Raw genomic sequence first — 27,994 nt, 5'->3', positions numbered from 1 at the left:
AAAAAAAAAAAAAAAAAAAAAAAGAACATTTCAGACTATTGCACCAACCTGTGTAGCTGCTCTTATTGCAATCCAGGCTTGTACTTTGTAGATGTCTGATTTCACAGCCTCTTCAGAAAAGGGTTCTTCAGAAGAGGTCTAAAATTATATACTAGTTCATAATCAGGATTCTAAATGTATTATGGTAAMACATATTTTAAGTCCTTCTGCTTACAGACAAATTGTTTTACTTGTAAGTTGTAAAAATTGGCATTGACTGTAAATCCATGGATTAATTGCTAAAAATGAAAAAAATATCCAGAGCATACTAATTGGCTGCTTCTGGAAAAAGTTTTCTCAGAGCAGCTCATACCATGGTCACTACTGTATCCAGTATTGCTATCATATTCCATTTTCTAGAATCTGAATGACCTCTTTTCTCTAAGGTTACACATTCTGTTTTTTCATTTATGGCTTGTAGGAACTTTGATGTGGTTGGAAGACACTTGTATTTCTYATGCTGTCATTCATATTTGTGTGGAAAAATTGAGATCTGGTAAAATTAGCATTTAAAAAAMCAGGTTTGAATGTTAAGTATATTTTTCAAGGTACAAATTGATTTGTACATAATGGGAACTGAAAACACTGTTGGTTCTATCTCTTCCTATTTTATACAGTAAAATATTTTAAATATTATCATTCAATGCAATAAACATGAGATATAACATCAAACAAGATCAAATTCTATTATATTATTTCATTGTGTGATTTTTCTAGGAGGACTTTCAGTATCAGTATTATTGATAAGTCACTGCAAGTGATAATATGGCAAGGTGAAATGAATATATATTTCCTGCTKTGAAAAGGCCTCTCACTACCCAAAAGATAGAAAACATACACTTAATTTGGAAGGCACCGACTTATCTGTCTGTGATACATCCTCATTATTTGTGGCAAAATACAAATATAATAATGCTATTTCAAGGTATGATCGTCGTATTAACCTGTGAGAAACAACACACAGAACAATCAATTTTACTATCACAGTGAGCATTACAATGGTACAATCTGACTCYTGCATAAGACTTGCCAGATACTTCACCAAATAAATCATTCATCCCATCACTTCTTTAAGTGYATCTTCTTACAGAAAGCCTTGGGATCCTGTTTTAAAGTCATATRAGTCTAAAACATCCGTATGGTATGCTTAACAAATAACATCTTGATTTAACAGTATATAAAATATAATTTCTATTATTTGAAACAAATATTCCATTAAACAATTGCAAATGTTTTGTAAGAAAACCATAGTTCTGCAAGGGAAATGATCTTTCTGTACTGTTGYCTTTCTTCCTCAAGTTAAAGCATATACCCATTGCCCCAGTTTCCCTGAAACATGGTTGAGGGCGGCTGAATTTGGATATCATTCAAATTGRGTTCTCAGTCAAACTCTTGCAAGAATCAGCAAAAATACCCACAGTGACCAAAACAGACTTGTTTCCTAAATGGGCTCAGCTGAGGAACTTTCTTAGTTTTGAGTTCTGTACCAGAATGTTTCMCATCTTCAGACAGTGCTTACTAATTCCCGCTCTCCTGTTTCTTTCTCTTTTCAGTGATTTTTACAACWGTATTGTAAACTAAGCAAAGTTATAGAATCATAGAATGGGTTGGGTTGGAAGGGGCCTTTAAGGGCCATCTAGTCCAACTCTCCTGCAAGGAGCAGGGACACCTTCAGCTAGATCAGGCTRCTCAGAGCCCCATCCAACCTTACCTTAAATGTTTTGAGGTACAGAACATCTACAACCTCTCTGGGCAATCTATTTCAGGCAATCACCATAGCAAAAAAATTCTTCCTTATATCTAGTCTGAATCTACCCTCTTTTGGTTTAAAACCATTACSCATTGTTCTATCACTACAAGCACTATTAAAAACTCTGTCATATAAGCCCCCTTTAAGTATTGAAAGGCTGCCAGAACACCTCCCTGGAACCTTCTCCAGACTTAAAATTCCAGCTCTCTCAGCCTTTTCTCATATCAAGGTGTTCCAGCCTCTCATAATTTTTGTGGCACTCCTCTGGACCCACTGCAATAGGTTCATGTCTTTCCTGTGCTAAGAACTCCAGAGCCAAGTCCGGTACTCCAGACAGGATTTTGCCATATCAGAGCAGAGGGGCAGAATTAATTCCCTAAAACTGCTGAAAATCACTAAACCTGGAGAATTTCTCCAATGTTTCTAATTCCTGTAGGTTTATACCAGTCTTACGCAGATTCCTCCTGCCTCTGCAGATTTCTCCAGATCTCACCTATTAATTAACTGTCCCAAGCATAGCAACAAACTCCTGCTTACATAGTTACTATTCTGGACAGATTTATCTTGCCCAGAGTTGGTTGTTTATATAGCTTTAGTACAATTTGTGTAAAGCAAAATACAAAAGTTAGAGTACTGTACTCAGTTAAAGACTGAGCAAACAAACTGGGAAGATGGCAAATTCTACACTCGGTTGGCAACAATTTAGTTAAATTTCTAGTCTTGCTAACAAAAAAGGATGTGAGACACCAAGAAACAACTTTAATTAAACAATTCCACAGATATCACAGGRCTTGTATTTGCGATCAGGATGTTTAGTTCTCTAAAACAAGAAAGCCATGGTCCATTGATGGTGTTGTACATTCTTTTAGAAAGATGGTAGCAAATTAAATCAGAGTGTAGCAAATTAAACTTGCAAAACTTCACCACAGTCCATTTCTGTACCATCTTCCATCATGCTGACTGCTTGTTGAGGTTTATTACTATGCCACTGCTTCTATGTTCAGAGTTCTGGTTCATTAACTTAAGTAACAGAATATCCAAACAAGCAAGGTAAATTGCTGCCTTTACACTGAATCTAACTAGACATGGCACATAATTCATTTAGACTGGTCAAGAAACAAAAAAAAACCAAAAACCCTAAAGTCCAATGTATCAGAGCTGCTTGACAGAATTTATTGGCTGTCTTGGCTCAGCTCTTCAGGCATCTTCTAGGYTGATAACTAATGCCAAAGTCACTGTCCTGATATCTCTTACAAACACATTTCCTACGCTCCTCCTGCCTCTGCTCTTCTGACTATTTCTGGCTGCTAACCTTTTCAAGCTGGATTTCTGTTATCTGGAAGGGGGCAGACCACAGCTCATCTTCTGAAATATGAATAAACCTCCTGTTTAATTGATAGCTCTGTTCCCAGTGTTGACAGGCAGGGTACAAATTTGGAAATAGAACAGAAAGCTGTAACTTTTGTATAGCATTACAAAATGCTTTTAAACGTTCTTATCATTTGTTTTAAATAAGAGAATAAATATCCACTAGCTCTTCTATATTGAAATAAAAAAACCCTCTAAAACATCAAAGATCCTCCATAATAGAAGTCCCAGAGCAAAGCTCAAAAATCTGTTTAAAAATTATATTAATATATGATTTAAATTCTTTTCAAAGTGATTTAGCTAGATTCTTACTCATATTTTTGATCATGTTGCTGGCTGAGCTTGATAGCTTCCAACAGAGTTTCAACAGCTTGAGAAGACTTGTTATTGCCTGTCTCAGTTATCTGGCRTCCTACCTTACCTTAGAAAGAAATACAGAAAGTAGATTTTCAAGATGTTATTATTCTTCTCTAAGACCCACCCAATCTGTTTTTCCCTCACAAGAAGTTAAACAACATAATACATTMTCTATTCCCTTCTTGATAAGCAAAATCTTTTCCAGTTTATTTTAAAGGTAATGCACAATACTTGTATAACTATTCTCTTCATAGAGTAGCTAAAATAACCAAAGTTGGGAATCATGATACCCCCTAACRTTTCCTGACCCCAACCAGCAGATCATTGTGTGTGGGGGATTCAGTGCACAGGCACWGGCCTGTTCTGTGCTGTGCTGTGAGGCACACACAGTGTGTCCTTCAGGCCCCTGTTGTACTGGGCACATCCCAAGGCACAGGATAACTGCAGCCAGCTCACTGTAACAGAAGAGCCTGTTGGCAGCAGCTTCTTACAATCTTTCCACAAAAGCAAAGCAAGAGGTTCTTCATGTGAACAGGCTTTTTTTTTTGACAGTGGAAATGATGAATAACATTTTTTTTTCTCTTAAGAATAGCTAAAAGACCAAGATGTGGCAACTTTTCCACAGACAGGATCCGTATTCCAATCCACCCTGATTGGAAGCACATTCAATGCTGCACAACTTGGAGTTCTCAGCCTCTGCAGTAATAGAAGATTATTTGCATTTTCTCATTTTTCTTTTACAGTGTTAACAAAATGGCATTCTAAGGTATGCATTACAGAGTCTTCAATGTCTTTGTGGCTGGGACYCTCATAAACCAACACATCCTGGTGGAAAACATAAATGCCCTTAGTCTCATTGGCCACACCCTCTGATCCCAGATAGCACACAGATGAATGTAGCTCTAATGCAGTTTTGAAATTATTTGTAGAAAAATAMATCCTGAATTATTCTGGTGTGATACTAAACACAGGAGAGAGATCTGCATCTAGACAGGGAGAAATAACCAAAGCTGTTCTAGTTTTACAGTAAAAAGTCTCCATTTTAAGAGATACCATACATAACACTGCCTAGGATACCACYCAGGATGCACAAACAGGGGTTTATTTACCTATCTGAAAAAGAAGTTCAGCTTCTATATCTAATTTTTTTGTTGCAGYTGCTCTGCAAAGTTGCAATGCTGATTCTAAATGCCTGAGAGCATTTAGCCATTGCAAGTAATCTCCTCCTGCATCTGTACAAGCTATGTTTTCAGTCAATGTACATCCTAAAGAAAAAAAGCAAAACGGTTCTTCATAATTTATTTAATAGACAAGCAATTATGCAAAAAGAAGCAAATTCCTTAGAAAAAATGCTATTACATATCTAATGTTACAATCCAATTCCCAAAAATTCAAGTGATTGATGGATATAAATATAAAACTGTAATAGCGTTTCACTACTATATGATGCCATTGAGGTTTACCTTYGGCAATTCAAAAAAAGCCCAAGCTACACAAATCAACCCATTCTTAAAATATGAGTGAAAATTAATTAAAACTTAAAAATAGTAATGAGTTGTGTTTTTCTTACCAATTTTCATTTTGACTTGAGCTAGCAAGTTAATCTGTGGCAGGTAGATATTTTTTGTAGGCAAGACCAGGCAAGTCAATGTACTGTCTTCTATTTGCTGTTCAATGGGTTCACCACAAACAAAAATCTATGAAAAGAGGAGGCTCAGTAAAATCAAGTTGCAGACAGCAAATCAAATAGCAGTTTGAAAAAGTAAGTTAGGTATTAAAAAACCCTGGAACTCAAGTGTCTTGTGAAAGAGCACTAGAAAACGATTCCATGTGTCTAAACTCCTTTACTTTAGTGTGTACTTGTCTTGCAGAGGAGCCTTGTGATGCAACTTAATAATTTTAATGAACTCTTGATTGAATTTAATAATGTTAGGCTTTGGTTTTTAAAAGAAAACTCCCTCAAATCAGTGTTTGAGAAACAGAGCTCACAAGTAAGTTTCTTTCCACAACCCTGGAAAGAAACTGTCATTTCTACMATGAAATCTGACATCCATCAAAGGCCAGAAATGAAAAAGAAATCAGCATGTATGGACCAGACCAACCTTTCATTCATGGAGATAAGATGACGGGGAGATGCTGTAAAGTGCCAACTGAAGGTGAGCAAGTCTCACAGTTGGAAGTTTGAGTCTGAAGTGATTAATCTGACTCTTTATTACTTAGAGAAATAAATATTTCAATGGATTAAACTTCCCGTTTAGAAAATATGAGTAAAGAATTTGATCAAAAAGCTTTTCTATGTAACCTGTACCAAGAACAGGTAAAAATTACTATCATTTTTGCATCCCAAATAAATAAATGGTTTAATACTCTCACAAAGTTCATGTTTTTGGATTTAATTTTTTTAATTACATATTTAAATTTTGACATAGAAATTGTTTCTTCATACCAATTGTAACAATCCATCAATATAAAATATCATTCTAATTTATACGGATTTTCCTGATTCAAATTATTCAAAGATACAAAGCTAAGTTATTGGATGCCTAACAGTTATGAATTTGATGAGATCTATATCCTCCCTGGGGTGTTGAGTATGAACATGTCTCTCATTTCAAATGGGAAAAGTGAGTCTGCTGCAACTCTTTGAAAGTCAAACTCCCTATTTAATGTTTTACATCTGGATGTGCATTTTACAAGTAATTCTATATTTTAAAATTGTGTGAAAATACCAGCCTACATACATCAGCGTGCATGAAGAGTATGGTTAAATAGTTTGATAAGATGAACTACTTCTTTACACTACTCCAATGCAGTTAAAACTGCAGTGGAYAGTTAATAGGAATAGCCCTGTAAAATAAATAGATAAAATAGCTTCCAGGATAAATTCTTAAGGCTGTTAGAAGGATTCGGAAATGCACCGACATGTACTCACTGCTTTAATGGTAAGTTTGTGTGCCAAACCAAGCAAGTTTAATGGTTCCACTGCAGAAGAGCAATGTTCTTTATCCTCTGCTATTCGCAGTGGCAGTATGTCTGCCAGCAGGAGCATACTTTTCACAAGAGTCAAAGAGGCTGGCAGGGAAATGAATGGATCCTCTTGGAGTAAACGGATGATATTCTGTTTGGACATWGACATAAACCAAAGCAGTTACTACTCTTCCTGTCTATTTAGGAGGACAAATCACACAAAGTGAAAAAAAAAATCTATTTTAGAGGGACTATTTCAAGTTTATTTAATGCTGCCATCCGCTGTTCTGACTACACAAAAAATGCATCAAAGAAAAGCAAACAATTTCTTCTTTGTGCTCAGACCTGCAAAAGAAGTTTAATGTCTGCCACGGGACGTTTTTCTTGCAGGTCAAGAATAGCCGTTTGCACCATCATTTCAGCCTGAGTCTCAATATCACCAAAGGCTTCTGCCTCTGTTGTTACTTCTTTTATCACACTTCTGCGCTCAGCCACATCATTTCCTAAGAGAATATATTAACAGTGAAAATACAATGGAAAATACTTTATTGTGTGTTCTACCACGCTTAAGTCATTTCTACGCAAAAAAGTTACAGAAAATATGACATTATAGATTCCACATTCCACATGTACCATTTCATCAATTTTGTGTCTGATTTACTTTTAAAAGAAAGACAAACCACATAGTTTCCAAACTGCACTAGGTTTAAGTTCATCCAAATGCATGGTTTTAATGTAAGCCAGCAACAGATATTGTAGATCTGTTCTACATATTCAAAAATCTGATTTTAGTTATAATTGCAAAATAGTAACAGCCTTCACAGCAGCAATCCAGAAGTGAATAAATAAAAGTTTGGCTACAGACTTCAACTGATTTTGATACTTAGGTGAGCATCAGAGTTCATAGAACTAAGGAATGAAAAGCATTTTATGCATAACCAAACTTCAATAAATGTATTTTCCAATATATCTCTTAAATCTTAAAAAAAAAAATCTGGAATATTTTTAGAAGCTATGTAGGAATATTTCATTATTGAAGCTATAAAAAGTGGAAAAATATTTTAAGACTTTTAAAACTAGAAGTACTTAGCAATAGTGCTTTATTTTAAAACAACCATACTTTCCTAACTGAAAGTTTTACACACAAGTAACATTTGAAACTAGAACATTTGAAACTTTTACTCATGAGTAAATTATCAAAAGATAATGACCATTAAATGAAAACAAATATAATACTTCCAGTACACATGCTCTAGGACAGAATTTATTTATAAATATATTTTCCTTATTAGACTGGACGAATTTAATAGAGATAATTGTTCAGTGACAATTGTTCAGTGATAATACAGCCCCAGAATTAATGTTAGTATTTTTTAATTATGAATAAGAACTGTGTGTGTACAGGCTCATAATCCTAAAATCTAAACCAAGAAAGAGTGGTACCTTTGATATCACAAACACCACGTATCTGTGTGACGAGCGCAGTCACTAACACTGTTTGACACCTCAGCCACAAACGTACATTCATGTGCTCTTGTGCTATTACACTGGCAGGCAGTTGGGCATCTTCAGTGTTGGAGTCCTAATCATTTCCAGAAGCAAGAAAAACATTACTTTCTGAGTAGCATTACTACAAACAAGGCAACAGGGCAGAATCAGTCTAAAATAAATTAAATCAATACAAATATGTTACAAATAATAATAAYCTTCTAAACAGAAGTTTATTTGAAGGCTAGATACATATTTTTAATAAGAGGAGGCCATTTATTATTTACATTTTAATGTCTATTAAAAAAAAAAAAAAAACTATTGAAAATCCAACCACATTTTATGTGAGAACCAATAGATACAGATGTATAAATACATCTATATATTATATTTATTAGGGAGAATAATTCTAATAGTTCGGATTTTATTCCACTCAAACAGGAATATTAAACAAAATTCTAAGGCACGTGAAAGTCTAATTGTAGAGCAGAATCAATATCACTTTCTGGTACCTCACTAATGACCAGAAAGAAATTTTTGATTTCTAGCTTTTTGTGTTTCTTCTGTTTAGAAACAAATACTAGTGTAATGTAGTACTACAAGTGTTTGTGAGAATTCTTAGTTCAACTCCCTGTGCCATTTCCACATATAATAGACTGTCTTTTATTACTAAAATTCTACAGACCATGTTCTACAATTTGTTTCAGCAATCAATCAATGGACAGTGCYTCCCCCTGCATTTTACTCATACAAAAAATCATCATGACTGGTTTGCATTGATGCAAATGAAGAAAAAATAAAACTGCAACTCAGTTACTGGCTACAGGACTGTCCTGAGAAAAAAGAGGAGCAAGTGCAGCGAGACAAAAACCCAGATATGCAACACAGAGAGAAAATAATTACATTGCGTGCAAGAAAGTCCACTTCTCAATATGCCTGTTACAAAAAATCTCACTGCTCAATTGCTCTGTCTATATGAGTCAATTTGACTCACTTTGCACTTGAGAATGACTGTGTGCTGTGTGACCACAGGCTTTCCACAGCAGATGTCACAATCCCTACGTTTTGGGCAAAAGAAGTCAACTGAAATCTTGCTCAATGTGGAACACAGCAATGATTTAAACTGGTCAGTCTCACTCTTTGAAAGAGAATTAAGTTTTCAATGAGAAAACCTAAAGTACCTTAGCTGAATAATAGAAGATTTTCACCTGATACCCATTTTTTCACTTTGTTTGGAGATTTTAAACAAAAGGAGATTTTCACTGCTGCCATTTGAGAGAATAGAAATAAAAACTGTAATTCCTAACCTCATACAAATTATAATGATGATTACGGACACATTGAGTACACCTTAGGCAAGCAGGTATCTGAAGCATGTCAAAGATCATTTTTCTCCCCAGGTCAATGGTAACCACATAATACAAATGACTGCTATGTTCTAATACTATGAAAATCACACAATACTTAATACAAGAAAGATTCATATGCAAAGAGAGATTAGTTTAAAACAAATATCCGCACTTACCAAATACTCCCTTTCATCTTTTTCTTCTTGAAAATGYGCCACTTCCATTCTAAAAACTTTTGCATCTTGGAGAAGTCGAATTGCAGAGAAAGCGAAAGCAACACTGTGATAAAGAGCAATATAATTTAAAAATACTAATTATACATGCCACTTAATGGGTTTATTAAAATAGATATTTCATTTTTTACTATGTCAGAGATGTAAATCAGCAGTTACCAATTTTTGATTCAGTCAAACAAAAATTGCACTCAGACTATTTTCTGAATTTGTATGCACTGCATTATGAGAGTGACAAAAGAGCAGTAAGAGAAGAAGTTTCCCCAATAACAGACATAACCTGACAGTATTTCACTGTTATGGTCATCAAGCATTGGAATAGGTTGCCCAGAGAGGTGGTGGAGTCACCATCCCTGGAGGTGTTTAAGAAGTATGTGAATCTGGCGCTGGGTGACACAATTCAGGGGTTTAGGGGTCACAGTGGTGCTTCTGGGTTGATGGTTGGACTTGATGAGCTTAAGGTCTTTTYCAACCTTGATGATTCCATTTTTCTGTGAATAGTATATAAGCTAGGATACCTCATGTTCTCTTGGAGCAATCAAAACAGAGCTCTATTATAACTTCCAGCTACACACAGAATCATGGAATCATTTTGGCTGGCAAAGACCTTTAAGATAGTGAAGTTCAGCTTTCAGATCTAGTCAAATCACTAGATCAAGACTAACCATGGCATTTCTGTCTTCAGGATTGATTTCTTAGAAATTAGAAGATGTAAAAATACTGAAAATGACAAGATATCTTAGGAGAGTTCTACATCATCCAAAACCAGGGTTAATACCTTCCTCCTTAAAATTTTCCGGGCTATATGTTAATCCTTCTTTTAAATCCACATGGTCAAATAGTCACAGGATTTTAGTAAACACCATCAAGGTGATGAGGAAAAACCTCATCAGTAAGCAATCACATGTCATTACATCCACTGGCCCCCCTGCCCCATATCCTAAATCCTTTTCTGGAGTTCACTCTGAACAGTACCTAGAAAGATACAGACACCATTAGGACTGGTACAGCATTCAACCRCACATGTCAAAAATTTATAGGCTTGGACCTCAAAATATTGTCAGGTTTCTTAAAAAGTTAACTACTGGGTTTTCATTTTTTGCTGTCTTTGAAAGCACTCAGATACATTCAGGTAATGGTCAATTTTCATTACATGTACAAAAATGTGTATCTATAGCAGCAGACTTTATGAATACAATTATTTTTATGACATGAAGACATCTGCAAAGGCATCATRGACAGAAGATCCTTTTCATAACAGGAATTGTTGGCCAGAGAACACACTACTCAAAATATGCTGAGAGCTGCCAAAATCAATGTCTCTCTGTATTGGTTTTTCCCAATTGTACATTTTCCTCTATGTCTGTAAATCTTTACTTTCCAACATCTTCTCTAAAACATTTTTGAATTTGGTTTTGGGGGTTGTTTGTTTGGATTTTTTTATAATTCCACAYGTTCATTGCCCACAGAAATGTTTTCTAATAATTCTAAACTACCAGAGAGTATCCCTATCTCACCACTTAAAAGATTTTTCAGCAGGTTATTTGTTTAAAATGTATAACCAAAGTTCTTATCTACGCTGCTTTTTATATAGAGAGAGACTCTCTTTACATAGAGACTGGCTATTATGAAGCATATGAAAAAAAAATAGAAAAGAATTATTAACACCTTGAAGTCCTTTTTACACTGCCAGAACAATGTAAAGAGCTTTTAATGCAAGAGRCATTCAGGGTCTGTGTGAATTTACTGCTTTTGAGATGTTCTAGACTAATGGTTGCAAAGGCAAAGATCTCGCACAAAGGAGTCTGAACAAGRGCTGCCCTACTTCTAAATTACTCACATTATTCTGTCAACATATGTATAACCACAGGATGGATAACCTCCTGTTAAGATAAGAGGGCAGTTAAAGTCTTCCTGTCATTTCTGATTCTATCCTGCTCACTGTTTTTGTGATGCAGACCTGGATGGATTACACCAATTCAGCACAAATAGACCCCAAAGTAACAATGAGAACCAAAGCCGTTAATATCTTGGCTTTCACTTCTCAGAACTCAATCCTCATGAATCTCCTTCATCATCCCTTTGCCTCAGTTTTATTCAACAAAATGAAAACAGAATAAATCAATGTTGAATTTGATGATGAGTTTCTCTCTAACGGAAAATGTTAAAAGCAAACAGACAATAAGGACAATGCAATTATATACCCCAACTGCTTTTCTTTTTTCAAGAGTTTCTCCCTGAAACCAGGCATCAAAGTTAAAATTACAGCAAAATATTACTTTTTAAAAATATTGGTTGAGTTGCTTTGTTTCACATATCTCAAATACATTGAAGAAGGTACAGCACCTAATAGTATATACAGGTTATTAACCAATATTAATCTAACTTCCTCAGCATCACTACCTCCAGTTAATGCTCTTGTCAACACTTAGCAATATTGAAAATAAGGCTATTTTAATCTGCATGCTTACTTATAAATTTCTTAAGTAAAATAAAGACCACAAACCCAAAGATTCAAATGTCTTGTTTTAAGCCACAATTTAYTCACCAAAGCAGACAAGCACACATTTGGGTAATTAGAAAGCTCAYAATCCTAGGATAGACACCATGTAAGTACTCTCCTTGAGATCAATGGGATTAGTCCTATACATAAACTTATTCTGAAGAATACATTTTTTGCAAGACAGAAGCTTGTAATGCAGAAGCTTCCCTTGATGAAATTTTTGTGACCCTCTTCTGCTGTCAACTAGAGTGATGTGTCTATGTATTTCCCTTGATAAAATACACATCCTTTTATCAGCTGAATCAGAAAGTGACAAGATGATCAAAATAGGAAAGTACAGCTGACTTTAACAATTTCACCACTAGGTCATTTCACCAAAGGAAAAAAAAAAGATGTATTTCTGTAATATCATGCAAAGTTTGATTTCTAGGCTGGCAGGCAGGAAACGTTCAGCTGTCTGAAGAAATGTTTCATTTGTATTGAGGTAGACATATCAGCAGTTTCCATGGCAGTGCAATAAAACTGCAAAATAGGTTAAAAAACCCCAAACCCTTACTTTGTTTTATGATGGCYTTTTTTCCTGCTACTGACCACTATCAATATATAAGGCCAACTAAACAAGCACCCATCCAAAATTGGTGAGTCACAAAAAATGWGCCATAAAAATGTTCGACATTCACTGAAATCCTTGATATTCTAAAAAAAGTTTCTTCAATCTGAGACAAGTTATAAACCAACAGAGAAACTAGTGTCTAGGATATAAACTGCATGGCAAAATGAAGGGTTCTGCATTGAAATGTCTTGCATGCACTGGAACCAGGTTTGCAGGGTGAGAAAGTCTGGGACAGAACTCTACTAATGCAGTATAATAATACTTTAGCAAGCCTAGCATTAATCATTAAGTTATGATGAGRTGACTGTTGAGGGATTGGTTGATTTCTCTTAGACAATTTATGGTAAATTAATCTAATTCAGAAGACACTGAAATAGATTTACATTTTGTGGTGAGAAATGTCCACAAATAGCTTACAAGTTCTTTATATTTTCACTATGACATTGCTGCTAAATGATTACAGTCCTRATATCTGAATTTTTGGAAAACTGCTTTATTTTAAAATAACAAACAAAACCTAGGTGAAAGGCCACACTGCAGACTGTTATGTTTCCAGTTCAGCAGTCTGTATAGCACTCTGAGGCTCCTGTCCTTGTTAATTTTATTTTTTTTTTATTGCTGTACCATAGCAATGCAAAAGAAACTGTGCTATTTTAAAGGCATAGATTTTGAGGTATTTTTATTCATCTAGGAGAGCTGAGAGTAGAATAAACCATTTTTTGTTATTTGGGTAAAAAAATCCCATTGAGACTGATCTATCTATTGGCCTACTGAACCACCTACCACCTCATCAGCAATCCAACAATTAAAAATATTCCAACAATTTAAAATAATTGTTTTTTTTCCTTTTCTTGATGCTTATTGTGAGATAAGATTTATTGTACCAATTCCAGTGTGTTTAGTTAGATTAGACCAAACAAAAATTACAAATACTGATTATATTGTACCAAATCTCAGTCTAGTCTGGCAAGTGCTACATCAGTGAATGCTGCATTTGTAGTTAGCAATTTGTATGCTTAAATATTTTTTCCTCTAATAAAATATTAGTTAAAAAGAGCTTCCCACTGATGAAATGATGTATTGTTAAACTATTATCCTTCCTGCACAAATTAATGGAAAATTATRGGTATGCTGGACAGAAGAATCCTCCTAGCTAGAAGACCAAAACAATATTTGGAACTTAAGATCTACAAAGAGTTAATATATTTCTGTATATCCAATATATTCAAAGAACATTACAATGGTAACTACATAAAGTACTCCAAAAGAAATCAGAATTAAAAAAAAATAAATTACAGAAATTAGGAATTTTAATTCGGAGAAAATACCAGACAGATATATACAGACATAYAGAGATAAAACAACAGTATTTTAGATGCTATCACTAACAATATAATGAATTATGCTAAAATCTATTCTTAWTTGTTAACATTTAGACCAATGCTTTTTAATCACTGTAATTTAAAAAGAAGAAATTGACATTTTAATTTGAAAGCAGTAAGTACATCAAGAAGAAATATTTTTTACAACAGAAAACAGGGCATTCTAGAATAAAGTAGAATTTAGTAGTTCAGAGATAATATTAGTTGTCTGTTGTACTCTTTGTAAATATAAGAAAACACAGCACATAGCAAATCCAGACTTAAAAACTATGAAGATTGCAAACTTTTCTTTGTTTTTATACATCACCTTATCACAAAGACATCTCACAGAGAAATCATAACTCATTCTCTGGGCCAACTGAATCTCTGGACCAGCAACTGATCATYTTTTAAAAAGCAAAATAAAGCAATAATAAAAAGAATAAATGCCCGTGTATCTTGCATTTGTAGATATACTAAAGGAGTTGTTACAGATGACTATTAAAATTTACAATATCAATGTARTAATAAAGAATTTTTTTTTAAACATTGGTGGTCAAGGCCTTGCAAAATATGGCTGCTCGTAGTATTACTTACCTGAGAGCTGCTTGATGCCTTTGGTGGGAAATAGAAGCAAGCTCAAGTTTGGCCTCAATAAGAGCCTCTAAATCTTCTGCAGAATACCGAGAAATGTCCCCATCATATTTCTCCTGTATGCTCTGTACAAGATGGCTAAGACTTTCTTCAGCCTCTGTCAATAAAATCCCCTAGAGAAGAAAACACAGTTGTATGATTTTAAAAAACAATTAAAGAAATAAATATTTTCTTTTGAAGTATTTTTTTTTCTGTTAAAGCCTGCTATCACTGCGCCTTAAAAGAAATCAACTTAAATGCAATATGMCTTTTCTATAAAGGGAGGGGATGTGTATTTAATTTTGCTTTTCTTAGGTTTACAGAACCATTGTGTTGAAAGCAGCAATATCTTAACTGTGCCTGTAATATTGCCGTGTATGCTTAACTACATATTTTAAGGCTTAGTAATGTTACTCACAAATTTCCCAATCTTTATCTAATAGCTATACTTGATAATTTTATACTATATTTCTAATTATACTTAGTAAATTTAAACAATAAAATACAATATTAAAAACATTAAAGATGTCAAAAGAAGCATTACATTTTTTACTAGCTATACTTTGACATATCCTTGTGTGCAATTTGTATCCTGAAATTCTATAATTTGCAGTATTTCTGATCAACAAAGCTGTAAGAAGCTGTGACAAACCCATGTCAAAAGAAGTTAATTTAAAAAAAAATCTCACTTGCAGAGGTTTCAGCAGAATTAAAAATTAATTTAAAGGTTTGTATCATCCAATATATTATTTTGATAAGAATTCAGAGCTGTACTAAAAAAAACCAACCAAACAACCAACCAAATGAACAAACAAAATACAATAAAAACCCCTTAACCAAAGAAAGAAACAAAGAAACAAAAAAACTCTTCAAAATAAAAGAACAGTTAAATAAAAATCAAAAGTGTAAGAAATATATTATGACTCTTAAATGAGCCCTATTCAATTAAATGAACATTTCTATTTTAGTCATTTTAAAGAGACTACTTCCAAGTTATACTGAATTTTTCAAGTTTCTAACATATGACCTATACCAATTGCCATATAAAATCATCCTCCATTCTCCAGATATACTTTTTGCATTGCTTTGCTTGTAACAATGGTCAAAAGCAGATACTTCCAAAGTGGAAGAGCCCTCTGAATGAAAAATATGTCAGCCCTTAATTTTGGTCTTTTTGTCATGTGAAACTGCCAAGCATAAAGTTTACAATTAAACAAAACAAAATCCAACCAAATAAACCCTCTTCAAACAAAGAACACAATAGCCTGTGGTATCTTTTCTCCAAAATAAAGTATCAGAAAGAGTAACATGAAAAAWTTGAGGTATTTCACATTTGAGAATGGTAGATAATGGTTTTCCATTTATTTGTATAACATACTGCCCCATCAAATAGTCTCTGACGTTCTACGGTGGCACCCTCTGAAAGGGGGTGATTTTATCTTGAAATCCTATTCAGTCTTTGCCAAAATAGTCATACCAAGATCTGATTGTGGAAATACTTCCCCATMATTTGAAAAATTATGCACAAAAAAGGAAAAATGATTGCACCAAATCATGAACACTTCAGGCACAGCTAGTAAGACTACAGTTAGATTAGAAACTGAAAATTCTAGTCTCCTTTTTCATACCATCCTCACATCAATAATTTCTGTTACAYTGAAGGCATTAGCAATGTTTTCAGATCTATCTATAGCTTTTTAATCCTTTTCTCCTAAAAATCAAAATTACCTTCAGCATGGCCATATTCAATTCATCTTTACAGTCACTGAGATGCACCATTGTGTCTTTTTGTTGTCCTGATTCCTGATCAGCATCAACTGTCAAATACATGATAAAATTTCAGATTATATATGCAAGAACAAAGCATTTGAAGAACTTTTTTCTCTATTTACATCCAGGACTTCCAACATAAAAATAATTAATAATGGAACAAAATAATAATAATAGTAATAATAGTAATAATAGTAATAATAGTAATAATAGTAATAATAGTAATAATAATAATAATAATAATAATAATAATAGAAATATTAGCTAAAAGAACCATAACAAACCTTAATGTTTATTATTTCAATAATGACTCATTTTTTTAGCAGCATTTAAAATTAATATTGTTCAAAATATGACATATTAATTCATAGTGGAAAATTCAAGTGGAAAAATCATGATTGAAACAATATAAATATACTTTTCCACTACCCTTATAATTACCTTTTGCATTCAACAATAGACTTCCGTTTGGCTCTGTAATGGTGTTGTTATCGACAAAATATACACTTTTTTCAACTTTTTCAGGTATATTATTTATTGTGGCAGAAAGACAAATGATGAGATGCATTTTGGCTAAGGTTAATTTATTCATAATTTGTTGGCTGYACAGTGGCACCATTGTTAAAGACAGACTCCAATTAAATAGGTCTTCCAGTACCTACAAGAAAGTTAATTGAAACTATTTGAAATTACTTGTTTTTACATTTTTCTTCCTCAAGACATATTCTGCTTCTATTAATAATGACACTTATCAAAAATTAACATGAAAAATATTAGTAATATTCTCAGTTATTATAAATGAGTTGCTCATTTTCTTTCCAGACTTCACCACTTAGTAGCATTGCTACAATSTCAAAGATTGGTTTTCCAGCAGAAGGTGCATGAAGTTATCGCTATTACCATTGCAAGTTCTAGTTTTCTGCATTGTAGGTAAATCTGTAGTACAAAAATCTGAACTCAAAGAAAAGTCTGTTGTTAAGAAGAGAAAAAAATTCWYGTTTCAGACCATTCTAGCATGTTTCACAGAATCTTTTTGTTATTCGTTATAGCATCCTTGTTTTATCATGAGTTTAATATTCTCACTGTAGATTAATAAATTTAGAAGTTGAATGTCTACACGGATTTGCAAAATCATGAGAACAGTAACAGCCCCCACACATACTGTGAAGTGTTCAAATCAAAAGCTCGAGATAATGCACAACTTCAAAATAAATCAAAAACTAGTGAGATCAAAAGCTGTCAAGATACACTTCTCATTTCCATCCTGTAATATCAACTGTTGTAGGAGACACACAAGCTTACTGCAAACAAAGCAGAGAAAAGTTAAGGGGAAAAGGTAGGGGTTTAATTTATCAACTTGTTTTAATGGTACAACTTTTTTTACCCCTACTACCTCAATGGATCTGTGAGAAGGTTAATAAAAGGAAATCATTACAACTTAAAAAAAACCACAAAAAAAAGTTCTTGATGAATAGGTGTTTTTAAATAAAATGAGAAAATGACTGTTTAGATCTGGTTTATAGAGTCACCACTTAATTTTTTTGTTCCCCCAGAAAAGGACTTCGACTCCMATTTGAATTAGGACAAATTCATGAAGATAGCTCTGATTGATAGAAGATATAGCATTAAAAGACTAACATTCTCAGTATTTTAGCACAATAAACACCAGGCCTTCCATATCCTAACGAAGCTGGAATGATTCTACTATTGTGTTTTCCACAGAAAAGCCACAGATTTGTAGATATTAGATCTCCCATCTGAAAAAYGGTGAAAATGCTAGTTGTCTTTCCTTGAGAGGTCAGCCATAAAATTTAAAATTTAGGAAATAGTAATYCATTGAGAAGAATATTTTCTATTTACTGGATTTTTAAATAATAACTCTGAATTGGATAATTCCTACCTTAAWACAGAGAAATAAAATTTTATATATAGCATAAAACCTTTGCCTTTCAGAWTTTTTTTACCTGCAAATTTGTAACAGTCAGAAGAGATTTTGAGGAGTCAAATTTCTGCAAGGCCTGTAAAATGGACAAAACGAAAAAGAAGTAATGTATTACAGTAAAAAATAAATTATTTAGTAGAGGTGGGAGGAGGAAAATTTCCCTTCAAATCAGCTAATTAAACTGAATTTGCTCTGCTTCACTGTCTATAACACAGGGTAAAGGAAGCAAACATGAAGTCGTGGAGGTGGGCTAGGAATTCTCATTTCTGTACCAGCCTATAACTATCACCAGACTAGAAATATCATACTATTACKTATGAAATGTGGATATACAACCAAGATAAATCCATGTTGCTGTCAAAAGGGGTGTCCCTACCTATCCCATTGGATTTGTCAGCTAGAGTCATGGAATCATTTAGAGGTTGGAAAAGATACTCAAGTGTAAATCATACACTGCCAAGTCCCACTAAACCATGTGCCTAAGTGCCACATCTAAGTGGCACATATTTTAAGWGCCATCAGGGACAGTGACTCAACCACTTCCCTGGGCAGCCTGTTCCAATCCTTGACAATGCTTTTGGTGAAGAAATTTTTCCTACTGAAGTTCAAGCTGAACTTCACCTGGTGTTCTGTCCAGATGTCTGACACACATACTTTGTCACGTCACCTACCCTAAAGCACCACTGAGATAAGGGAGATCTTGATCCCATTCATCCAGGATTAAATTCTAAGATTATTTTGGTATATTTTGGTATATGCTTGGAAAACAAGGAAAGGATGGTTATGGGGGAGGCTTGCCCCATAACCTGATCTGCCTGCAGAGGTATGCTCACAGTAAGCAAAAGYCCACATCAATTATTAACAGCTTCCAACCCGTGTAGCACATTAGTGACCAGATATAGGGAAAATCAAACTGACCTGGGGTGACATRACTGTCAAGGCTCTGGGGGCAGCAATAGCTTTTACTGCCCAGCATCTCCTGAGGCTGGACCCATCCTCCCCAGGGCCCAAGACCCCATGTCAGCTTCTGCCCCAGCTATGCCACAGCAGGGACAGTCTCGAGCTGCCTGCAGCCCTGTCCTAGCACAGACCCCCCAAGCTGTGCCCAGCCAGACCCGCGACCCTTTGCTGTCACCCTGGGCTGTGTGTGAGCCCCATGCCCCTCCCCATGCCTGACCCCACTGCAGGCTGATGTCCCCACACAGCCTCAGCCCCACACAGGTGCCACACAGGGCTGCCCTGCTCCTGGCTATAGCAGTGGGAACTTGGCCAACAAAAGGGCAAGAACGTTATGCATACTTTTCATGTCTGCATATGAAATYGTATGTTGTTTTTTCTACAGCATTATCTGCAGTAGTCAGTATATAAAACAGCACATATGCTTCAAAACTGATTTTTGTTCCTGCTGTAATTTAGTGAGAGATATTAATGTCATTCAAAACCTACTATTTGATCCATCTATTGAAACAAATTTAGGAATTTCTTAGGAATGTGTAACAACTTGCAGATATGGAATATGTGTGGTTTCATGCAGAAAATGGATGGTTAGAATTCAATCTTATAATTTTCTGGTGTTCACCTGTATTTGTTCAGTACATCTGTATCCTGCTGGTATTTTCCATGGAATTTTCTCTCCCCAGATAAGCAAAGACAGTTCATGAAAGGCCTCCGTAAAAAATCCTATATCTGTAAGTACTTTAATCTATGAAAAAAATAAAATAGCCTTTGATTTTAATGTTTTTCAATTATTCTTTTTGATCAAAATAAAATGTATTTAAAGGTAAGTTTCAAATAGATTTGGTTTCTGGAATAGTACACTAATGGAGAATGATCTTCAATGAAAAGAAATCTTTTACATATTATAGTGAATAATTTGAAAGATGGATCTTCCTCTTTTAAAAACAAATCTAAAACCAATAACAATTTGACTCAATACCAGCTAGATTTCTTAAAAAAAAACCCAAAACCTTCACATAATTAAATTATTTAAAAAAAAACAACAAAAAAACAACAATCAAAAAAAAATCCCCAATCAAACAGAAAGAAAAACAGCCAAAACCAACAAGTGAACATTAGTGAAAAGACAAAAATCTATTCCTAGATTTCATGTAACTTCGTTCTGCCATAATAATAACAACAACAACTCCAAAAGTGAACATTTGGGGGGRAAAAAATYATTCATGTTTTGCACTTGAGAAAACATTTAAAAGAAAAATGGAAGAAGATAAAGTTTGGACCAAAGAAAGAGAATCTCTTCATTAAATAGAGAGTAGAAAGAATTTATGGAAGCACTTAACAGCCTATGCAGGAAATTAATAGTAAAACTGTATAAATAACTGCATGCTACTAAAATTGAGAATAAAAGTAATAATTTCATTTAGAAAATAACTCTATAATSTGTTTAGGTAAGAAACACTAAGCAGCACTGAACTTTGAAGCATTACTTCTCATAGAAGCAATATATGAACATTAAATTTACTACATTTAACAAAGAAATGAAAAGTTTATTTTAAGTAAAATGTATTGTGAGAAAGAGAAAGTTTATTTTATTACCTTTAAAATTCTTCCTTCAATACATTTAATTGGGTCCTTACAAATCTCAGATACAATATATTGGTATAAAGTAAAGAGTGGCAAAATCTGTAGAAAAATAGTAGGTCATATAGCCATAAACATCATACAGGGTACAATTATGGAAATATGCATTGCAATTACATTCAAAATACATAGATAATACAGGATTGCTGCTTTGACCCTCACATACCATCCCTACTTGTTTTATGCTCTCTGAAAGATAAATCTGTTAAAAAGTTCTTCAGCTGGCTAAAGCTAACCTCTGATGCTATCTTATATGTGATTTACAATGTAGGAAGTGAAGATTGTCCAAATTATTCTTTGTGTTCAAGGTGGTGTTTCACCAAATAATTTGTGACTAGACCTACTGGAAATAGGTCGATACAAGGAGTTCCTAAAAGTGTCTGTATTTTGATGCCATATTTTTTTCAATATAATGAACAGAAGAATAGAGTTCTGTAAGCTTTTTATAATAAASACAATGAAGTCCTGCAACTGTCCAAGTGAAATGATACCAATTGCAAAGTAAAGTGGAGAGTGATGAGACCTAGTGACAAATTTATTTGCATTCATTTAAAATTGAATTTTTTGTAGGGACAGCTAACAAAAAAAAAAACATTTTAAAACTGAGCTGTATTAAAGTATAGAGGCCCTGGATATCCTTCCAGAATTTGAAGGGGTATACAGCAAAGCAGGAGAGGGACTCTTCATTATGAACTGTAAATGATAGGATAAGGAGTAATAGTACAAATTGAAAGAGGGGAAATTTAGGCTTGATATTGGGAAGAAGTTCTTTACTGTGAGGGTGGTGAGACACTGGAGCAGGTGACCCAGGGATTATGTTGATGCCCCAACTGTGCAAGTGTTCAAGGCCTGGTTGGATGGGGTGTTGAGCAAAGTGGTCTAGAAGGAGGTGTCCCTGCCCTTGGTGTGGGAGGCTGGGACTAGATGATCTTTAAATGTCCCTTCCAACCCTAAAAATTCTAAGATTCCATGATCTATTGTTATACAATATTGCAGAAAAAGCTGATTCTTTCCTAACGGATTTATGTGTTTATTGAAAATGAAAGATCTTCCAAAATTTAATTATTGTTCAGCTTTTACATTTTTCTTCACTTTAAAATGTCCCCAAGCTTAGAAAATGCTAACAGCATTGTTAGATTTTTGTCAAATTCACTTTAAGTTTTCATAATGTAGTTTAATACTTCTGAATTTTGATTACAAATGCTTGAGGCAAATGTTTTAATTGTACCCATATAGTTTCCTACYGATATTTGAAGTAGCTCAACAAAATTAGTCTTTAAAGTTTTATTTTTAATAAAACTTGAGTCTTGATGTATTTTGATTTAAGTGTCAAATCAACTTAGTGCCCACCATCCAAAACATTCCCACACAGTAAGCATTCAGTGGAAATGAAGCTCTCATCCTGCTAAAACTGCAATTGCTTTGACCATGATCCATGACCTGGATCTATATTCTGCTGGCAAAAGTGCAGCTAGAATCCAAATTGTGCATGGCTATGTGAAACAAGCAGTCAAATTAAGTGCTCCTGCCTCCAGGTAATTGTCTGCTCCTTGATTTCACTGGATCTCCCATAGCAAGGACTGACACAGCTAAATAACAAAGGTAAAGCAGGATAGGAGAGGCAAAAATGGGAGTTAGCCTGAAGCTGCAGAAGAGATCAATCCAACAAATGGCTCGCTGACAAAAAAGGTGCAACATCRTTCTACCTCCTCCTGTCTAGCCCCTCTTCAATCTCTACCTTCTAATTTTTCTTACTCCTCTGCTGCCAGCCATGGGACCTTTTCCCCTCCCTGGCACCGGCTCTGTCACTTGCAGGACGTTGCCATAAGTCAATTGAACTCATTAAAGCAGAAAAAACTGTTTCTGATGGAGATTTTTCTCTTATGCTTAGATTTCTACATTTCTGATTTACAGAGGTATACAATAATCACCTCACAGGAAATTCTGTTAGTGCATGCAGGACCAAACTAGAAAAGAGAAAGCATTGCATCTTTTTCAGTACTAGCAATCAATTCAATCTATTTATTCTAATGTATGACACTGCACCTTCCAAGGAAGTTGGATTAAAGTAKAAATGGTCAGACATTAAATAGAGGAAAAAAGAACATGAACAACATTTGAGGGAATTTGCAAAAACACTTCATACAGGCAAATAAGAGAACATGAGAAGGAGAAAGACAGAAGGGACTTTTATTTGCTGAAATTAAAAGTATTAAAAGCATTCTGGATATACTGCATTTAAGGTAATTCTCAGCACAGTGTAGTTTCAATTTTCAATATAATAGAAAATTTCCTCTAAAATGCCTAAGCTAAATGAACCATGTGTGGTCATTTTCCAGTGTTTTCTAAAACTTGTATGCAGCAAGCTATATCTTGCTCCAAGTGCCACAGAACCTTGCCATAGGGGTGTTTTGCTAGAGGTTCTGGGATATCTCATAAGTACACCCACACAGAAAGTAAGACTTAAAAGTAATTTCCAGAGTATAAAAATCAACTTACTATTAAATTTTGTTTTGCACAATGTAGTTCAAACATAATGAAATACAGACTTGCAACTACAGTAGAGATATCAGCTCTGTAGCGATCAGAGAACAGGTCAATACCAGGAATGAGAAAATTTATTTCATATTGTACAAAATCATAGTCAGATGTCGGATGTGGAAGAGATGATCTAAACAGGGTCTGAAAGTAATAACAATGAATTATTTGTGAAAAGATGTACAGGTGTTAGTGAGAAACTATAAACTCTGACTCATAAATGACTTCCTAAATGAAACTTCGTCAATGCCTTAAATATTCAGCCATTTCYAGCCAAAATATTGCAAAACATTTTTAGAGAAAATGCTTTACATGTGAAATTGATGGAGAAAAAATAAGCTGTAAATAGTTTAAGGACAGTATCTYTCCCATCATTTCTGGGACTTTAAGGCCAGTTAAAACCAGTTCCACCTTTAACTAGGTCAGGTAGTGCAGCTTATCAGCTAGTGCAGCTAAAATAATGTAACTAAAATCTAATATGGAATTTAATCGTTTCTGGGAGAGTTGCTGACTTTAAAGCCAGTTAAAAGCTTGTTTCATTCTAGCTTCACCTTTAACTAGGTCAGCTAGCATAGCTCAAATCATATAACTAAAAACTACTATGAAATTTAAGGAAATAATTTAAATGTTCTCTCTCAAAAAGGGAAGAATGTTAACATTGTATCTGATGATGTATATTCCTTCCCAATTGTATTTATCTTGGTATAATTAGCAATGATATGCTAGAGAAATTTACATTCACACTCAGATTTGAGATATTAACAAGCCTAAAGCTTACACCAGAGGTGGAATTTAAACAAGGTTATAAAAGCTTTTCTATTCAAGGAACAAATTGTGGGTTTGAACTTCTTGCAGTACTGTGACAGTAAYTGATTATATTTTTCAAGACAATCACCCTGCAAGCTCTTTCTATCCCAATTAATATCAGACCCACTTCAGTCAAATCACAATTATTTCTACCATTATACAGCTGGAACAAATGCTTACGACTATCTCTGKTGAAAGAAGGAATCACCATTGTTCAGCTTTGTAATTGTTCAGCAATCACAGTGCTAGAAGCAAGTTAAAATTCTCCTTTACYTTTGTTTATTCAACTGTTTCTCCCTTTGGTGAATTTAGTAAGTTTTTCCATGTGGTCTAGGACAGGTCTCAGTCACAATCATGATGCAAGATATTAGACAGTGTCATTGCTTGGTTTTGGAAGAAGCCAGATAACATCCTGAAGCTGCACTGGGATAAGTAATCATTGATCCCACTAGAGTATAAYGGGCAGAATACTTGCAGTTCTTTTTCCTACACTACTTTTGCTACTGGCATCTTAACTTCCATTTAAAAGTAAACTGATTTTTTTTTCTCTAAAGGTCTTTTTTCTGAAAATTTGCAAACTTAATTCTAATTATCTCATTTTCTTTGTAAGTGAAACTGGATCTTTTTCTTATCCTCTATTTTTAGAGCAAACTTCTTATAAAGCTGAGATTTTAGTATTGTAAATTAATATTTTTAAGTGTTAAAAAATATTCAAAAGTTTATTTTTTTCTAAAGAGTCTGTCCTCTTAGTTAAAAATTAAGGGCAATCTGTGAAGACTCTACAGATCTGCTGTTGTTGATGCCATCCAGCTCTTCCTGAGAAGAATACTTCAAGAGAAGAAAAATATATTTGACTGTCAAATGTTTTAGTCATCTTCTCTTTTCAGTATTTTTTCTCTGAGACACTCTACCCTCTTATTGAAGTGATAATTTTTAGGCTATAATACATGAATAATGTTAAAAAAAACCAAAGAATAAAAACATTGTATCTAATATGCATAAATTGTAAACTACCTTTGATCTCCATTTTTTGTTTACAACTAAAATGAAAAGAGAATTATTTTAACAGAGGGTCATTTTAGAAGCAATTTGTTAACTTCATGAATTTGAACTGAAATTGCATTCTTACCTTAAAAAGTATAGCAGAAAAATAGCAGTATTTTGTTCTTAATTTTATCTGTGATGTTGTTATATACCTAAAGTACAACAAATAATAAGAAATATGAATGTTCCCATCAATATAGATTATTGAAATTTTTTAGGTTTTTAGTCTAATATAATAATAATAACATTAACACAATCTGGATGTTTCCCCTACTGGAAAACAACTGCCTGTTCTTTGAATAGGTGCTCAGCCATTGCAAAGAAGCATTTGACCAAAGACACACCGAGAYAAAGGGATGTGTCTAGGTTAACTTCAAAGGTAAAGAAAAGACACGGGTGACCTAAGTGCAAAATCAATCTCATACAAAACAAAAAAGATAAAGCAGAATAAGCAACTCACACCTTGAAGTGATTTCTTTCCATAAAGGAAGCCTAGGTTAACTAGCACATGGATTTTCACATGGTAAGTATGTAGTTAATTTCATGATTCCCACACAGTCCTCATCAGAAGTAATCATCCTGGTAGAAGGGTAGTTCTCTGATCTACAGTACTAGAAATCCTTAATTCAAAATTAGAATCTGCATTTTACAGCCTGTGACTAAGTTGCTGCAGAAAGAACAACTCTAGAGAAAGATGTTTAAGAGTCCAAGTCAGGTCTAAACACAGAAGAACCACCTGAAGGAGAAGACAGGATGACAGCTCCCTCCAAATGCTGCCAAGATTTTAAACAGACATTTTAGAAACAAAGGGCTAGTATCCAGTGCAGTGAATTGGTGCCACAAACTTCTGTAAAAGCAGCTGGAGAWCTGGTCTCATCTAATTGGACCCGAGATTGAACCACGGCTCACAATTAGAACAGCTGTCATTTATGATCAAGTTAAACTCACTCTTTTTCCTTTTGTGTGTTAATTCTAAGTGTGACAATGCCATTTCATCCTGAAATACCCATGCTAACACTTGCAAAGCTACTTTGGCTTATAGATATTTTACAATGCTATTAATATGACCTGCTCCACAGGTAAGGCAATTTACTTGGATGAAGCTCTGCCCTTTCATGRTTATGGTGTTTCTAAAGTCATTTAAGGCTGTCTTGGTTATTTCTAWGTTTATATTTTGTACAATATGTTGAGGAACAGCTCATAATTCCATTCATAGTGTTTTACCAGCAGTCAAGGAATACTGGATGGAAATATTTATTGATGGTAGACTTTTATACAGTAATTCAAATTTCATTTAGTTCTAATTCACCAGGAAACTAGCAATTTAGGCAGTAAATATGCCCTCAAGATACGTTAATATTTAATATGTTCAATGATTTGGGAGATGTGATATTTTGATTGAAAATCAATATGACTATAAAATCCTTGCACTTACGACTTTTTATCATTTTCTTTTCCTTTAATGATCTCTCCATATAATGTACAGCAGCAATTATGATCAAAGACAACCACTCAAGAAAAGGGAAAAAATATTCTCCAAAAGCGCAAATTTCTTCCTGAAAGGAAAAATTCCCCATTCCCCTGCTTTTGATGAGTCCTTTTTATACCAAATCATTCTTGGTTTTTAATTAATTTCAAGTTGCCTCATGTCTTGGATGATCAATTTGTTTAAAATATGATAGAAATACATATGTGGATAAGGTACTTACTGAGCTATCTTAGCCACTAAGACTGCTGCATGTAAACATCCMCAAACTCCAGCCTGAGAAAGAAATTTCTGACTCATATCAGTTGAGCTTCCAACTGCAAAGCAGTCTGTAGCATCTTTTGGAAAACCTAACTCTTGCCAGGTGTTAAGGGCATCAGCAATGTTGAGTGTTTCATCAAGGGCTTGACACCAACATTTAAAAGCAGCTCTGTAACATAAAAAATACCATCAAATTGCTGACATTTTACAAAGTGGAAGATAAGACCCGCTCCATTTTTCAATTATTGCCTGAGATATAATTAATTCTGATTGGGTCAAAAACTAAAATACAGTTTCTACAACAAGAAAAAAAAAACAAACCAACAACCCATTCCTGGTCAAGAGACTTATTGAGACTCAAATTATATTATCAAGCAATAGACATTACTTCTTTAAAACACAGGTGTGGATAACTAATTTGCTTAACAGAAATTAGGTAGCTAAGAAAAATAAGCTCTCTTAAAATATAACTAAGAGTTAGATACAGAAGTTATATGGAGTAGAGGACAGCACAAGAACTTACAAGACAGTTGAGGTGTATAGAACTGCCAATTTAAAAAAATGAAACAGTGCTGTTTTTTTAATACCTTTTGTTTCCAGCATAGAAGTGAATATTTCCAAGTTCATGCAGAGCCTGTACCTTGAGGTCTCTCTGGTTGCTCTTTTCAAGGATTCCTATTATTTATTTTTAATCAATTGAAAAAAAATTGTCATATCATTAAACCAGTTACTGAACCTTGAACAAATTTTGCATGAGTAGACATGAATTTACGTAATTCAATGCATGAATGGGTTTTTTTTTAAATTTACTTATCTCATATATTCTACCTTCAAATGTACTTATTTCTTATTTCTACTAACTTTGAAAACAAAAGTTATTACTTTTG

The 27,994-nt window shown here is 34.1% G+C and overlaps 1 protein-coding gene across 1 annotated transcript in view; it reads right to left on the bottom strand.

The window, feature by feature from the left end:
• CFAP54 (cilia and flagella associated protein 54) overlaps positions 1–27,994 on the bottom strand; it is a 103,826-nt gene that overhangs the window by 15,811 nt on the left and 60,021 nt on the right. Inside the window, exons 43-61 of the mRNA XM_057385805.1 lie at positions 27,695–27,782; positions 27,070–27,276; positions 25,446–25,512; positions 23,471–23,653; positions 20,927–21,013; positions 19,953–20,075; positions 18,396–18,449; positions 16,873–17,089; positions 16,390–16,478; positions 14,626–14,795; positions 9,495–9,597; positions 7,925–8,063; positions 6,827–6,984; positions 6,447–6,632; positions 5,085–5,211; positions 4,624–4,779; positions 3,470–3,578; positions 878–983; positions 49–138 (exon numbers count right to left, since the gene is read on the bottom strand). Coding sequence (XP_057241788.1) covers positions 49–138; positions 878–983; positions 3,470–3,578; positions 4,624–4,779; positions 5,085–5,211; positions 6,447–6,632; positions 6,827–6,984; positions 7,925–8,063; positions 9,495–9,597; positions 14,626–14,795; positions 16,390–16,478; positions 16,873–17,089; positions 18,396–18,449; positions 19,953–20,075; positions 20,927–21,013; positions 23,471–23,653; positions 25,446–25,512; positions 27,070–27,276; positions 27,695–27,782 — 2,459 coding nt within the window. The remainder of the gene's footprint in view (positions 1–48; positions 139–877; positions 984–3,469; positions 3,579–4,623; positions 4,780–5,084; positions 5,212–6,446; positions 6,633–6,826; positions 6,985–7,924; positions 8,064–9,494; positions 9,598–14,625; positions 14,796–16,389; positions 16,479–16,872; positions 17,090–18,395; positions 18,450–19,952; positions 20,076–20,926; positions 21,014–23,470; positions 23,654–25,445; positions 25,513–27,069; positions 27,277–27,694; positions 27,783–27,994) is intronic.

This window comes from Malurus melanocephalus, unplaced genomic scaffold (assembly GCF_030028575.1).
Source record: "Malurus melanocephalus ecotype Western Australia unplaced genomic scaffold, MMel_1.1 scaffold_16, whole genome shotgun sequence".
NCBI lineage: Eukaryota > Metazoa > Chordata > Aves > Passeriformes > Maluridae > Malurus > Malurus melanocephalus.
Note: the sequence above shows the minus strand (reverse complement) of the source record. Positions and strands in the feature narration are given on the sequence as shown.